At 40.2% G+C, this 14852-nt stretch overlaps 2 protein-coding genes across 4 annotated transcripts in view; both read right to left on the bottom strand.

Annotated features, from left to right (window-relative positions):
- The window catches only part of LOC116034028 (phosphatidate phosphatase LPIN2-like), a 32178-nt gene that overhangs the window by 14676 nt on the left and 2650 nt on the right, over positions 1-14852 (bottom strand). The window contains exons 4-20 of one of the 3 annotated variants that reach the window (XM_036002167.1): positions 14506-14777; positions 14025-14132; positions 13756-13867; positions 12872-13634; positions 12606-12699; positions 11699-11886; positions 11481-11574; positions 11325-11394; positions 11020-11109; positions 10246-10304; positions 9020-9170; positions 8734-8882; positions 8484-8570; positions 7839-7991; positions 7474-7588; positions 6966-7069; positions 6724-6880 (exon numbers count right to left, since the gene is read on the bottom strand). In XM_036002167.1, coding sequence (XP_035858060.1) covers positions 6730-6880; positions 6966-7069; positions 7474-7588; positions 7839-7991; positions 8484-8570; positions 8734-8882; positions 9020-9170; positions 10246-10304; positions 11020-11109; positions 11325-11394; positions 11481-11574; positions 11699-11886; positions 12606-12699; positions 12872-13634; positions 13756-13867; positions 14025-14132; positions 14506-14777 — 2760 coding nt within the window. In that variant the 3' untranslated portion in view covers positions 6724-6729. Of the gene's footprint in view, positions 1-6628; positions 6881-6965; positions 7070-7473; positions 7589-7838; positions 7992-8483; positions 8571-8733; positions 8883-9019; positions 9171-10245; positions 10305-11019; positions 11110-11324; positions 11395-11480; positions 11575-11698; positions 11887-12605; positions 12700-12871; positions 13635-13755; positions 13868-14024; positions 14133-14505; positions 14778-14852 lie in introns of those variants that run through there. The other 2 variants (XM_031276624.2, XM_031276616.2) reach the window with 2 other exon arrangements.
- LOC116065373 lies at positions 1086-2123 on the bottom strand. The gene has a single exon (XM_031320855.1). The coding sequence runs from the start codon at positions 2121-2123 to the stop codon at positions 1086-1088; it is 1038 nt and encodes a 345-aa protein (XP_031176715.1).

Here is a 14852-nt window from a genome sequence, read left to right as displayed (position 1 = left end):
TGTTCACAAGTTCTACCTAAACTCAAGTCCTTCTATTTTAGTCACATGCTGCCAAGGATTGTAGATGAGTTTCTGTCAGGCAGACTTACACTGTGCCATAAATATGTACATATGTGTAAATAGGCTCAGGTTCTTTAACCTGCTGTATGGGCATGCCAGACACCAGCTTTCCTGTGTCTGTGTTGATGTGTGATGATACCTAACTGTTAATAATTGTTCCGCTGACCCTTTGTTAGGCTAGTTCCTTGGTGTTTTACTTTTTATAGCTAGTGCTCGTTTTCGTTTTACACGGGAAGGTGATGTTTTACCATTTTAATAGTAATTGTGATTATAATTAATATGTATAAAATTAAATGGCCTACAAATAATGCCATAAGTGAAATGTTTAAATTTAGTTGTTTTACCATTTTTCAGAGGTGTCAATTCCAGGTTCAGAAAGTAAAAGTCCTGCCGAGTTCATTGGTGGAATAAACACATGGCAGGACTTTTACTTTCTGAACCTGGAATTGACACCTCTGCCATTTTTAAAGTGAATAATTGTAATTACATTCAATGTAAACAAATGACATGAGTTAATAAATTCCATTAGTGAAATACTGTATCTTTTTGCCAGTTTATGTACATAAAATACACTTCTTTAGTTATTTACATGTGGTTAGGGCAACATCCACTCGATTGAAAAAACAGATTGAAAAACTCGATTGAAAAAACAGATTGAAAATTTTAATAATACACAATTTAGTTGGACACAAGTTAAATATGTTTTTTTTATCTGTAAACATTTATAGTCTAAAAATAAGTTGATATTATACAATACTTGAAAAGGTGCCAAACACAATAACTATTTTTTTAAAACCTGAGATCCAAAACACATTCTTGTGCAGTATAATTTCATTGGTTTACAGTTTACTGTAAAATAACTAATCAGCAGTGCAGAATAGAGATACCTGAAAAATTAAATGTTAAAGACAAATGATATGTGCAAATGATAGTACAATCAAGGCACTGCAGGGTGTCAAATAATTATTTACAAATATTAAGCTACAGTGGAAATCAGGATCTTTTTGACATGTAAACTTCTATGCTCAATCAGCATCCTCTTGGATGATTTCCCCCTGCATGTTTACAAGGGCTGCACAGATTCTGAGGATTTTGTCCATTTTGTGTGCCAAGTTGATGGGTACAGTCTGGGAGATTATTTTGAACACTTTGAGCCTCCTGATAACTCTTTCCACATGTATGCGCACATTTGCAATCCTCCTTGTGGCAGTTACATCCTCATCAGACAACTGCCCTCCTTTATGAGTGAACGCTGGTAGAACAAGGTTAACCTTTCTCTCAAACAGCAGATCTCTGATGGTAAAGCCTCTGTCTGCCATCACTTCATCGCCGGGACGAAGATACTCCAGGAAGCCAGACTCCTGAGTGATGAACTTGTCACTACACCTGCCTCCATAAGCAGGAGAAATGAACATAACAAGCCCACACGGGGCAATAGCAACTAAATACTTTATAGTATTGCTGGAATAATAATGGCTGTATGACTCGCCTCTGGAGTCAAGGTTGTGTGGTTTCTGCAGGGTGGTCTCAGTGCAGTCAATGATGCAGGTGGTGTTGGGGAACTTCTCCCTGAAGCACTGAGGCATTGTGCTCCGGATTGTCTCCCGTGGCAGCCAAGGAATGTAGATTCTCATGTGCTCCTCCATTGTGTCTATCCAGTAGGAGAGGATCCTGCTCACCAACCCCTGGGACACAGCAAAGCGTTCTGCAAGATCACCCTGGAGTAGATTCAACTTAAGTTTCATCATGGTCATCAATATTTGATCCATTACGTGCATCTTAAAGTTTGCTTTATAGAACTGTTCCAGATATTTAACATGATCAAAAAAGGCACTGAGAGAAAGGCCTGTGTACAACACACAGCTAGTGTCATTCTTCAGGATGGCATGGGCAAGGGGTTCTTCTCCACCACATTGTGTTTCTCTGTCGCATACATGATTCTTCTTTTGTCCTAATATGTAGGTGTGATCCATCAGTGCCTGAACCTGTGTCAGCATCTTTATGCGTAGGTGACTCTGATTGTGGAACGGCCTGGTCAGCTTCCTCAACACAGTGGCTGTCATCTGCCAAACACAAGACCACATAAGCCCACAACCAGTTTAGCAAACAACATAAAGCATACCTAGACTACTTACAACTATGTTAACACCAAGCTAATAGAGCAACACCTGTATTAGTGCTCATTCAAATAATCATATTGCATTACATTGCTTCCAATTTTTACAAATGCCCCGGACTAGCAGGGATGAAAAAAATACAGCTATATCAATAAATATACAGCGAGAACAAACTTAAAAGACAGTTGGCTTTATCTGAGAGCATACAGGTGAAACTTTTTTCACGCCTACTACTCTAACCTTTTCTCAGAGTCTCTCTCTTTTTCCAAAGTGACAGATAAAATCTCTTACTTTTGACCCAAACAGGTGTTACTTTATGTGAATGTATACATTTTGAAATGGTTTCTTAAAAATGTCCTTGGTAACTTTGGCCCAAAGTAATCTGTGATAAACAGTATACTATGTTTCATCTGATTATTTATTATCGTCAAAATAATCCAGCATTTATGTTTTTTAGTACTCGATCGAATTCAAGATGTATAAGCTCAGATCAATGAGGCATACAGGCCATAAATAACAAATATACAAAAAAAATTGTATTATTCATAAGAATTTAAGTTAATAAAAACACCTAAAACAAAGAATTAATGTATTATTTAAATTTGTATGATGAGTATTAATGGAACAGTCATTTTGTCAGTCATGACAGACTGAGAAAGTCATTTATCCCCAGGGCCTTACAACTCTACAATGCTTCACTAAAGAGAAGAGGAGAGAGAGACTTCTTTGCATAGTCTGTCTGCCTTTCCTCCCTCTCCACCACTTCCACTACCTCCTATAATAACAGTTATGTACTGACTGTCCACTGGCCCACTGTATACTGTTTACACTGTTTACACTGTTTACTGGCTATATTAGCCCATCTATGCACAATCCCTCCCTCCCTCCACCCGCCGGACTGAGGTCTAACATAACTTAATACTTGAACAATGGCTGTAACACTATTACTTCAAACCTCTAATATTGACTTTTGATCTCTTATATTGTCCATTTTTAATGCTGGTCTCTAGACTTTATCCTTGCACTATTGGACCTATTTGCACTACCACCATGACACACAATCTCATACTGAATCACAGGGTCAGTCCCTGCCCTGTCACTGCAAGCGTCTCATGCTTATACATCCCTTAGTACATTCATGTGGATTTTTTATTGGATTTTTTTATTTTTTTAGTATTATTATTTTTTATTTATTTAGTATTTAGTATTTTTTCTTTTATTGTCCATGCTATTCATGTGAATTTGCTTTTTTTTATGATCCTGTTTATGATGTATGTGTATGTTGTGTGTGATGTCTTAAGCTATTGGACTATCTCAAACTTGTGATGTCATCAAGTCTAAAGTCTGGAGCTGCTCCATAGACAATGAAAGGGAGACTGTTTTTGTTTTCTTTCTTTTTTATAACTAAATGAGCTTTATTCTGTTGTAGTGCTCTCTTTTCTGAAACAGAAAATGTTGATATACTCAGAACATTCCCCTGGGTGCTCTGGGTCATATATCATTTTTTCCCAATCTATTGCAGTGTTTCTACTGTTCATCAAATCGCTCTGAAAGTGATCCCGACGATAATGTTCGCCACTGTCATCGTTATAGTTGTGGTGTGTACTCAACCACTTGAGTTAGAATGATTTTTAAAACTAAATTTTAAAAGTTATCATTATCGTTATCGTTCTTGGTGTGGACAGCCTTTTTAGGAATAACATGTATGGGTTTTTAAAATGGGTGTAGTTCCTCTTTAAGTACCTCTTGTCTAGTTTTTTATTTTATTGCAAAAATATACAGACTATAGTAAGAATGCAAAAAAGTATGCAGTGATAGCAATTGGGAATTTTAATTTGTCTCTTTTAATTAAGTACAAAAGATTAAATAAAGTACATTGAATGTAAATATCAATCATTTCACACTGACAAAGATAACAGGTGGTGCTTTATTTTAAATTTATATATTTCTATACAATTGGTTTAAAAAGTAACAGCAAAATCCTTAGCTCCAATGAATTTCCACAGTTGAATGATAAGATATGCAAAAAATAATAAATATAACAGTCATAATAGTATAAAGGCACGGCGCCAGGCTAAACCACTACTGTTCCCCTCCAAGGTCTGTTTACACTAAATCAAAATAAAAAGTCATGCCTGCCTGGTCCACCTCCACATTTATGTAGTGTACAAACATTTCTAAACTTGGTATTACGGTACCTGAAAGGAAGTTGTAGTTTCACAATGATCATCTGCTCAGATTGTGTATTGCAATCCTCAGGTATTAAGAAAAAATAATGCTATTGTCCCTTACAACTCACAACTCAGGTGAGTCAAATGCAATTAGAAAACACTCGTGATTGACAAAAACAGAATATAGCTCAACATTGCTCAGGGCGAAACCCAGTTATCTCATACTTATTAGGGTCAAACAGACTTTAAATTATCCAAAGCATTTTAAATACATTCTCACATCTCTCCCTCCACTAAACACAGTCAACTGAATGAAGTATAACAGGTTTGTTTTGTAGCTTGTGTATCTGGGTCTATTTGAGCTTTGAGCATGAGCTCAGAGCAGTGAACTGACAATTTCCAGGTCAGTCACAGAAAACAGGCAATAGTTTTGGCATGTGCAGAATTTAGGCATCACTAATATACAATATGTATCTAATACAACTCAATTTTTATACAAATGTGTTTTTGGTAAGTGTTTGGAGCTGAAATGTGTGACAGTGTTATACTAATACAATTCAAATTCATATTTTGGAATGACTATGATACTGGATACTACACACAATAACAAAAAACTAAAACAGTCCAAAGGCATATTTGTCCAGTTGTGTCATGTTCATTGTAGGATTTACACATGAAAATAGCTAAATATTGTGTAAACAGCCACAGTCTGTGAGCACTGAGATTAAAGGAACACGCCGACCTATTGGGACTTTAGCTTATTCACCATATCCCCCAGAGTTAGATAAATCCATACATACCCTTCTCATCTCCGTGCGTGTCGTAACTCTGTCTGACGCCCCCATCGCTAGCCTAGTTAGCACAGATCCTGGAGGTAACCGGCTCCATCTAGCCTACTGCTCCCAATAAGTGACAAAATAACACCAACATTTTCCAATTTACATGTTGTGATTTGTATAGTTACAGCCTGTACAAACAACAAGGTCACATGAGACATAGCCATCTTCTAACCGTATACACACTGGGAACTATATTCTCAGAAATTGAAGGACTGCTACTTGGGCGGAGTGATTTGCACACAGCACCTGAGAAGCGCCGTGGTGAGAAGGAGAGAGTAACAACGGTGCTTTTCAGGTGTTGCGCTAATCACTCCGCCGAAATAGCAGTCCTTCGAAAATGTTGGCGTTATTTTGTCACTTATTGGGAGCAGTAGGCTAGATGGAGCCGTTACCTCCAGGATCTGTGCTAAGCGAGGCTTGCGGAGGGGGCGTCAGACAGAGTTACGACACGCACGGAGATGAGGAGGGTATGTATGGACTTATCTAACTCCGGGGGATAGGGTGAATAAGCTAAAGTCCCAATAAGTCGGCGTGTTCCTTTAAGTACTGCATATGTTTTTACACTTAAAGGAGAATTCCAGTCAATTTCAACACGTAGCTCTGTTGTTTGTAAATTTGGAGTGCTGGCAGTAGCAAAAAAAACGAAAACAATCGGTGCTGTCTACACCCTGTTATCCCCCCGCTAGCGTTAGCACCCAACAGGCTTAAATCGACCGGAATTCTCCTTTAAGTTTGAAATGTTGAGTCCATGCATATTATGACTTATTTTGGCTCTATCTTTATAATGCCGTTTTTCCATTACATGGTACCTGCTGGACTCGCCTCGACTCTACTCGCATTCTTTGGTTTTCCATTACGAAAAAAAGTCCCTGGTACCTGCTAACAGGTACTTTTTTTAGTATCACCTCCGTCGAGGTTCCAAGCGAGCTGAGGCGATACCAAAAAGTGACGCGAAAACCTGCAGACTACTGATTGGTCGGAGAGAATAGTCACTAATCACTGTGTCATCATTGCTAGCGACAGACGGGGGTGTCCTGAACAAACCCGCCGATTTTAAATTGTTTAGCCAGCGGTGGGTTTTTTAGCTGCCTCCAGCTTCTTTTGAAACAAAATGTGTCTTCTGGCTGTGGCAACAGACACATGCTGAGAATCAAAAACAACACACCTTCGACGTTCTGTGTGTGTGTCGCGTTAGTTCACGGCAGTTTACTGTGGTGTCGCTATGACAACCAGCCATGCTCGCCTCACGTATGAGACAGTACTAAATCTGCAATAGAAAAAGGAGGACGGGGCACCGCGAGTCCGAGTCGAGCAGGTACCATGTAATGGAAAAACGGCATAAGACGGGACAGTCGCCTCTTTCTGTTCCAGTTTATTCAGTGTCTTGTAAACAGGCACTACAGTTGGCAGGTCTATCAAAAGGCAATATTCAGGTATTCTGGGAAGTCTCATGCCTTTCAGGAAAAAAGAGTAAACAAAGAGAGTATATGTGCTTGCTATAAAACTTGTGTGTGTGGTGTTTTTGTAGATGTGGGTGTGTGTCTACAGTAGTGCATCCAGGTCCAGTTCTGGCAGAGGCTCCTTCCAATAGGAGAAACTGCTGTACTCGGGACAGTCCAAAGCAGAGGATGTGCTGCCTTCAACAGAGAGCATGGGGAAGAAATGTTCCACCAATTCACTGAGGTGGCTGTACCTGCAAAACACACACAAATGCATTTTTGTATTTTTTGTCAAAGCCTAAAAAGGGTGTTTATATCTGTGTTCTGTTGCACACTTACGAGGACTTGTTGACTTTACTCCTCTCCTGGATGAGCTCTCCTTTTGGGTTGACGGTAAATAACCTGGTATCAGGCACCCCAACCTGCTTGTAGGCATAAGCATCCTGCAAGATGTAAGGCAGCAAAACCATACAGTTACACAGAGTAGCTTCAGTGGGACTTTAACCTTTGCAGTATCTATGTAAACTAAAACGACTGTTTGGCTGTTATAGCACTCATCCATAATCATAAAGCATTAGCCAGCGTTTACTTTATATCCAACAAGCAAACCCCAGCACCCCCCCTGCTGGAGTGCATAACAGGAAGTGTATATCGATAAAAATAATATTTAAAAACATCTAAAACCCATGGGTGTGTTCTTTGCCCAGATGCATGATCTCTCTGTGATTATGTACACACAGGTTTGTGCCAGAGGCTAAAATCATTGCCAACCTGGAATAGCTTGACTGAAAACACTTGTTGCTGAAGGTTATGGCTGTATTAAGAGCTAGTCTGCAGTGTTGCTTACGTTAGTCCTGTTGCCAAAGGCCGCGTAGAAGGGCTGTCTCTGTGGGTTGAACAGGTCCTTGATGTCACTGAGACAGGCAATTTTAAACACCTCCGGCTTCTTCTCAATAACCTCTCTGCACAGGTCAGGACATAGTCAAAATGGACATCTATATTATTAAAGTGTTTGTCTCCTTGCATACATTTATGTATTTCATACAGTGGAGTGGCCACACACACACACACACACACACACACACACACACACACACACAAACTCCCACATGAAAACAGAGATGAGGCATAGCCAAGTCCAGTGCATTCAGTTCACGCTACAGTGTATTAGTAGGAAACTATCTGTAAAGTTGTAGTAGTAGTATTTTTTACCTGTGTAGTGCTGAAAAGAGGCTGCTTGGGGCCAACAGTACAGGGCCTTGAGGGAGGACAATGCCTTTGTCATTGACCCACTGAAGGTAGTCTTTAGTGATGGCAGCCATACCTATGGCCCGTGCTGAACAATAAAGGAACTTATAGCCATTTCTGCAATGAAAGGAGTGACCGTATTTGCATTTTAGTTTCATAACATGGAAGAAGAAGAATGTGGAGTTTTCCACTTCTACTGCTTTCCAGAACACTTGCATCAATACTTTCCACAACACGTATGTAATGTATGTCCTATTTCTCTGGATTTGTGTAACAGAAGATTAGCATTTCAAATAGAATCCAATCTTAATTCAATTAACTGAACAACTGAGCTCGTTTGAAAAGCACAACATAAGGCATATGAAAATGGAGACAAACAGGGAAACATCTGGCAATGCAGATTAGAGACTCGGCTGCAACTAATATTACATCTTTGTAATGTAACAAAACACAAAATCATCAGCAGTGGATCTGATCTGCTTTGGCTTGTTAAGGTGCGAGTAATGTGTGTAAGTTCAGTAAAAAGACCTGGTAAAAAGGGGAAAAAACGTTGATGGTTTTTGCTCTTTGACTGCTGATAATATTTTCCAAACAAGTCATTTTACATACTGGTGTATTTTGTGGTAGAGTTTGGCGATGCCTTTGTGTGTCCAGTCTTTTCCAAACTGAGGTAGAATGTGACCCAGAGCATCAGACCTGCAGCAGACAGACAGTGAAGACTCATAATACTGTAACTATGTAGGTTCAAACAATGTTCCACAGTACATCTTTAACAGTGATTTGAACTATGAATTGCTTTGGATCCAATGGTCTATTGGGCTATATACACTATAGTGTGCAAGGAAACAGTTGTTTTTACTTAGTGATGGTGCCGTCTATGTCTGATATGATGACGCGATCGTCCCACTTCCACAGGTAGATGGCAGCCTCACAGCGGCAGGTGCCTTGGTATTGTGTGGTCACACTGAACACCACCTTGTTGGCTCCCTCACGCAGGTTTAACTGCTCCTGGTTATGAGAAAGGAGAGTTAGCTAAAGTGGACAGAGTGGTCATCCTCTACATACATTAAACATGTCTGTGGGCATCGGAATGTGTGTGTGTGTGTGTGTGTGTGTGTGTGTGTGTGTGTGTGTGTATCTCTTACTATCTGATTAGAGGTCAGACGTAGTGATTTGCGGTACATCTGGGCGATACACTGAGTGGCGCTGAGGGTTTCTGTTGATAGGCTGGAAGTAATCATGGCTTTTTGGCCGAGGCCCGCCACTTCATCACTGTCGATGTCATCCAATGTGGCTCTGGAGAAACAACACACAAGTCAATTAACACTTTGTGTTGGGCTTAGATTTCTCTGTCACAGCGTATTTATTGATAAGTGATAAACTCCACAACACTTACAAATAAAAAAAACACTCGACATGGTGATCTGTATCACTGATTGGCTGTCACATATCTTAAACTTTAGTTTTGTCAAACGCTGACGTAGCTGCTCATCATGACAATTGAATATAGGATAGAATATTTATTGAGTAATGCACCATATGGACAGTTTGAGCACACTCTGGTGGTGCAAAGGTAGACTACATATTGACAGTTTGAATTGATACACAAAATGTCTTTTAAAAAAAAAAAAAAAAAAAAAGGATAAAAATAATTTTGCCCCAATTATCAGTTCTTGTGTTGTGGTGCATATGTGAGGAGACTCTGCAGCTATGTAGAGGATCTATCTAAAGGTGACATGCACCTCCTCAAAAATGTAACTACATAACTACAAGTACAAGCTATGAGAAGTTTGCAGAGCGCAACAACTGTGATTGGTTTACTTGGGCTGCTTTGTCTTTTCTTCTTTTGTGTTTGTCCATAGGACATACTGTAGAGTTTAAAGTAATTCAGTAGAAAGTGATACAAGTACCTACAAAATTATAAATCTGACATTTGGATGAAACTAATGGAAGCAGACGAGGCCTATGGCATAATAGTCAGAATTTCTAGATGTACAATTATCTTCTGCTGCTGCTTGTGGCTACATTTAATATCTGCTTTTAATTCTTTCTTCATTTTTCTTTTTTTTTTTTATTACATCTGTCTGGTGAGCTACAGACAAAAGCCAGTATTTCTGGCCAAAATGTTGGCTTTTATTTACAGAATTGTTCAATTATGTGCATTATATGTTGTTATTAATAAAAGTATTATATATATATTATGTACTGGCAGTCCTTGTATTAGTCTTTCCAGCAATACATTTGAATGTCCTTAAGTAAACTCAAACATTACAAAAGAAAGCTGTAGATCAGCGGGACCAGATTCCAACTGAAACACAGCATGTAAGCTTCCTTAACTTGTGTTAGATGATTGCTTAGTGAGGCGACTTACTTTACTGTGGAAGACAAAATTGCCAGCGGCTCCTCTTGCTCGTCCTTTAAGTTCTTTTTCTGAAAAACAAGAAGATTACATAATCAGGTACATTCTAACCCAGTGTTTCTCAAATGGGGGTACGTGTACCCCTAGGGGTACTTTGGAGGAATGCAGGGGGGTACATGAGATATTTAATCCAAAAATGTGACATTTGTGTCGCCTTCTTTGGACCTAATCTTGCCTTCCTTCCTTCAACTGTCCTTCTACTTTTTACAAGTTTCTTGCTTTTTTCTTCTTATGTCACTGTTTTTGAAGTTTTTGATACTATTTTGACCTATTCTTGCCTTACTTCCTTCCTTCTTTCTACCATCTTTTTCCAAGTTTTTGTCTTTTTTACAGTTTTTGTCTCTTTTTTTCATTAGCATTTAAATGTTTGTTTTTTTCAGTTACAAGGCTGTTTAGTAAATCTATCGCTGACAGCGCTGTACTGTTCCTGTTTATATACACTTTTTGGCCTGTTCCTGTTTATTTACACTTGGCTTAAAGAAACAATTCAAAAGGGGTACATTATTGAAAAAAGTTTGAGAACCACTGTTCTAACCAACAACAATGTCAAGTAGCAATGGTGTTTTTTTTTCCCCCAGTTGCTTCTTCCTGTACCCAACCCTTCAATCACTTAGCATAAAACCAACCCAAGCTATGCAATGGAGATTATTGCATGTAACAATTCCTTTCTTGCAGGTACACCATCGTAACTCAATGAATAACCATTAGGAATTTCTAAGAATGTACCTGGTTATTGTCCATGTCTCTTCTCCTCCAGAACCACCAGCGTCCAGACTTTTTGGGCATCTTGTCCTTCACCAGCCGCTCTATCGTACTCTATATGAGTAACACACACAAAAAGAAGGCAACGAATATATGAATCCTGTCAACATAACTACGATCTTACTTGCCTTGTGTTGTTAACTCGTGAATCAATAACAAAAATAACTTGGTGAGTCAGTTTGATTAATGATTGTAACTGAACATGAAGGAAGCCTAATTAATTAACATGATTGAGGTTGAGGTGCATAAGTGTTGAAACAATAAAATACCTTGGGAAGGCTTTTCTGGAACGTTGTCATTGACAGGACCATTGGAGCAGCCACTGCCCAATTATAATAGCTGTGAAAGATGAAAGCCAACATGAACACTTAAACAACATTTTGTAATGCATTGCAATTATATAAATAAACAAATCCCAATCTTACTTGGAGTTGATGCAGATCACAAGGCTTGGATCCTCAATGATTCCTGGATTATTGGCAAAATCCTGGTATGTCACAATGTGCTCCATAAACTTTTCTGGATTAACGGCAAAAGCAACATGCTTTGTTGATTTGGCTCCACTGGGAGAACCTGCCCAATCCTTCATGTTCCAGTACATATTGCAGACACAGACCAGCAGCAGGCATTCACTCTCACTTACCTTTAGTGATTTGGCTTGTGTCGCCTTCTTGTCCGCAGAGGGACATGCTGACGTCCATGTTGTAGGAGGTGGAGTCTGACAGGTACTCTGTACCGCTATCCATGGTCCCGCTGCCCACTGACTGAGGCGACTGGCTCCCTGAGCAGGAGCCCTGCTCTGCCCCGTGCTGAGAAGCTCCCTCTGTCTCACTGCCAGGGACAACAGACACTCAAGTTTTTCAACACTTCATAGACAGCACAGCAGCTTATTGGAGTGGTTTCAATGGTAATCCGTCACTATGGAGATTACCGCCTTTTTTAAAGTGCTCATATTATACTAATTTTCAGTTTCATAATTGTATTTAGAGGTTGTACCAGAATAGGTTTATGTGGTTTAATTTTCAGAAAACACCATATATATTTGTTGTACTGCACATTGCTGCAGCTCCTCTTTTCACCCTGTGTGTTGAGCTCTCTGTTTTAGCTACAGAGTGAGGCATCTCACTTCTGTACCATCGTTGTTGGGAGTCGCACATGTGCAGTAAGTACTGCTAGCTAGTCAGTTGCAGAGCATGAGGGAGTGCCATGCTAGCAGCTAGGCGAACATTATAACGTGTGTTACAAAGTGACGCACGTTCGTCACAGAAGTAAAGGCTGGACTACAATAGAGCTGTTTGGAGCAGTTTGTGAACAGTGTTTTCTCTGGAAGATGGTAAGTCCCTTTGGGGTGGACTTTGGGCTTTTACACTTTGTAAACCTATAACGTGCACAAAAAAGATATACAACACAATAAAGAAATGGGAAAAAGCCAAAAAGCATAATATGAGCACTTTAAGTGTTTAAACATCGCACACATTTTTGTTTGTCATTCTAAGATGGGGATTTCATATATAAATTAAAAATGAGCCACTTCTTATGTGTCTTTTTACCTCTTGGGGAAGTAGAGTGCAGCCACCTCAGGGTCCAACGTGGTCAGATCATCTAAGTAAATATCTGTTGGTCCTAGATGGTGATTACGTTTACCTGCAACATAAATTACACATTAACCCAACTGGTGAACATTGAGATAAACTGAATTTTTTTTAAACACAAAAGGTCTAGAATGAGACTTTGAACACACCTTTAGTTTAAGGACACAAGCTAAAAAGTAACTTAGCTTAGTAGCTTAGTAACTGAGCTTAGAAAAATACTTCACCTTTCTTCTTGTCCTGTTGCTCTACTTTGGAGGATGCCTCAGAAGGGTTTGCTAACCCCTCTGTTTTGTTGGTTAGTGAGCCTCCCGCTGACCCTTCAGTCCCTCCAGGTCCACTGTCCTCCTCCCCTACCTCAGCACAGGGATCTATCCCAGTGTCCCCCTCGCTGACAGGGGCACTACTGGTGGAACCCTGTTCACTTTGCACCGATAAGGCACCCTGCTGTTGTGGATTTGATAACTCTATACTACTTGGACTTGTTGCAGTGACTGTGCAGTCTTTGCTCTCATTAATGAGTTTTATTTGTGCGTTGTTTGGTTTGGTCACACTGTCAGTCACAGTGCTATTATGAACAACACTGATCGTGCTTTCTTTGCTAGCAAGAGAATCTGTACCGTTAATTAGATTAGCTGAATACGAAGAGGATTCTCTGTTCTCCTCTTCCCCGAATGCGAATTCAAGTGCCTGCGTTGAGGCCACATTAGTCTCCGCTGAAGACTTGGAGAGGTCAGTGGGGGTTGAATGGGTAGTGTAAGAGTTTTCCTCCATACGTAATGGGGTGGTTTGCATAGTGTCGCTACCTAGGTCTGGGGAATGAGTCCTGGGCTGTGGCCGGACCACTGTTACACTGCCCGCTCTGCCACAGCTGATCACAGGCTCATAGTCCTTGTCAAAGGAGTCCTGTCTCTTAATGGTGCGGAAATGAGAACTGTCGGAAGGGGAGATATGTTGTAACTCCAATGGTGTCCTTTCAGATTGACACAGCTGTGAGGTGGAGAGCAGAGAGAGCAATTTTAAACAGTGCGTCAGCGTGATATTCTCAAAATCTACAGCAAAACCTGGGTAGGCAGTAAAAGCACATCTGTGTGTGTGTGTGTTGCCATACCATGGGAAAACCTCCCCAGTTCCACTGCATCTGAGGCCCAGACGACTCTTGGGGTCTAACCAGGAGCTCAGAGTCGCTCTTAGGAGAGGATGGCCGGCTGTAGAACACACTGCTGTGAAGTAGAAATAGATAAGAGAGATGAAGCGAAAAAGGTTCAATTAACTGAATAAATCAATAGGACTTTATCTCTTTCTCAAACTGCCTCAGTGACGCTACTCAATGCACACAAATGAATCAATCAATAAATGAATTGTATGAACCATCATCACCTTTCCATGGGTGACTGCTCTCCATCCGAGTGTGGATGAGTGCCTCTGGTCTGTGTGGCCCCCAGCATCTCATTTGGCTCCTCAGATAGCGAGTAGTACACTGATTTACTATAACACACGCAGGAAGATATTTTTTAAACTACTGTTGTTACCTTTTGAAGGTTTAAACATTGATCCACATGACTCCCTGTAAAAGGTTTCTAGTATTGACAATCCCAATGAGAACCGACATTCCAGTATGTAGCTTTCAGCTGCTTTCTGCTCATTGTTTTGTTCTGGAGAATCTAATAGTGACCAAAATGGTGAAATACTATGGCACCTTTACCCAAATTTAACAATGTCAGTCAAACACAATTTTATTTCAAGTTCACCTATTTCAAGTGTTGCGTTGTAAAAGCAAAAGCATTGTCATTTCAGCAAGCCTTAGAAATTATTTGCCGATAAAGCTTTTTCCTCTTTTTTTTTTCTTAAAATCGCTGACCTGAGTTGCAGTGGTGTGACAGGCTCTTCTTTAGCAGGACTTTCCTGCCCGGTCTGATCACTTTCTCTCTCCCACTCCTTCTCTCTTTCTCTCTCATCTGAAGAGGAGCTGGCCTCTTCTCTCAGGTGAGTATCAGAACGCATGCGTTTGCGGCGGCGTTTCTTCCTGCGGGCGCCAGATCCGGTGATGGAGGATCCCTCAGGGGTTTCTTCGATCTCCTCAGGGACCTCAAGAGGAATTGGGGAGGTGCACAGATGGGCTGGGACCTGGGACTGAGGGGGATAACAAAGAAACGTTTATAATGATGGAAACAGATAACAGACTGCCCAAATGAAGTTACCAAAGAA

The sequence above is a fragment of the Sander lucioperca genome, chromosome 6 (assembly GCF_008315115.2).
Source record: "Sander lucioperca isolate FBNREF2018 chromosome 6, SLUC_FBN_1.2, whole genome shotgun sequence".
NCBI classification, from domain to species: Eukaryota; Metazoa; Chordata; class Actinopteri; order Perciformes; family Percidae; genus Sander; species Sander lucioperca.
This window is presented reverse-complemented; position numbering and strand designations above follow the sequence as displayed.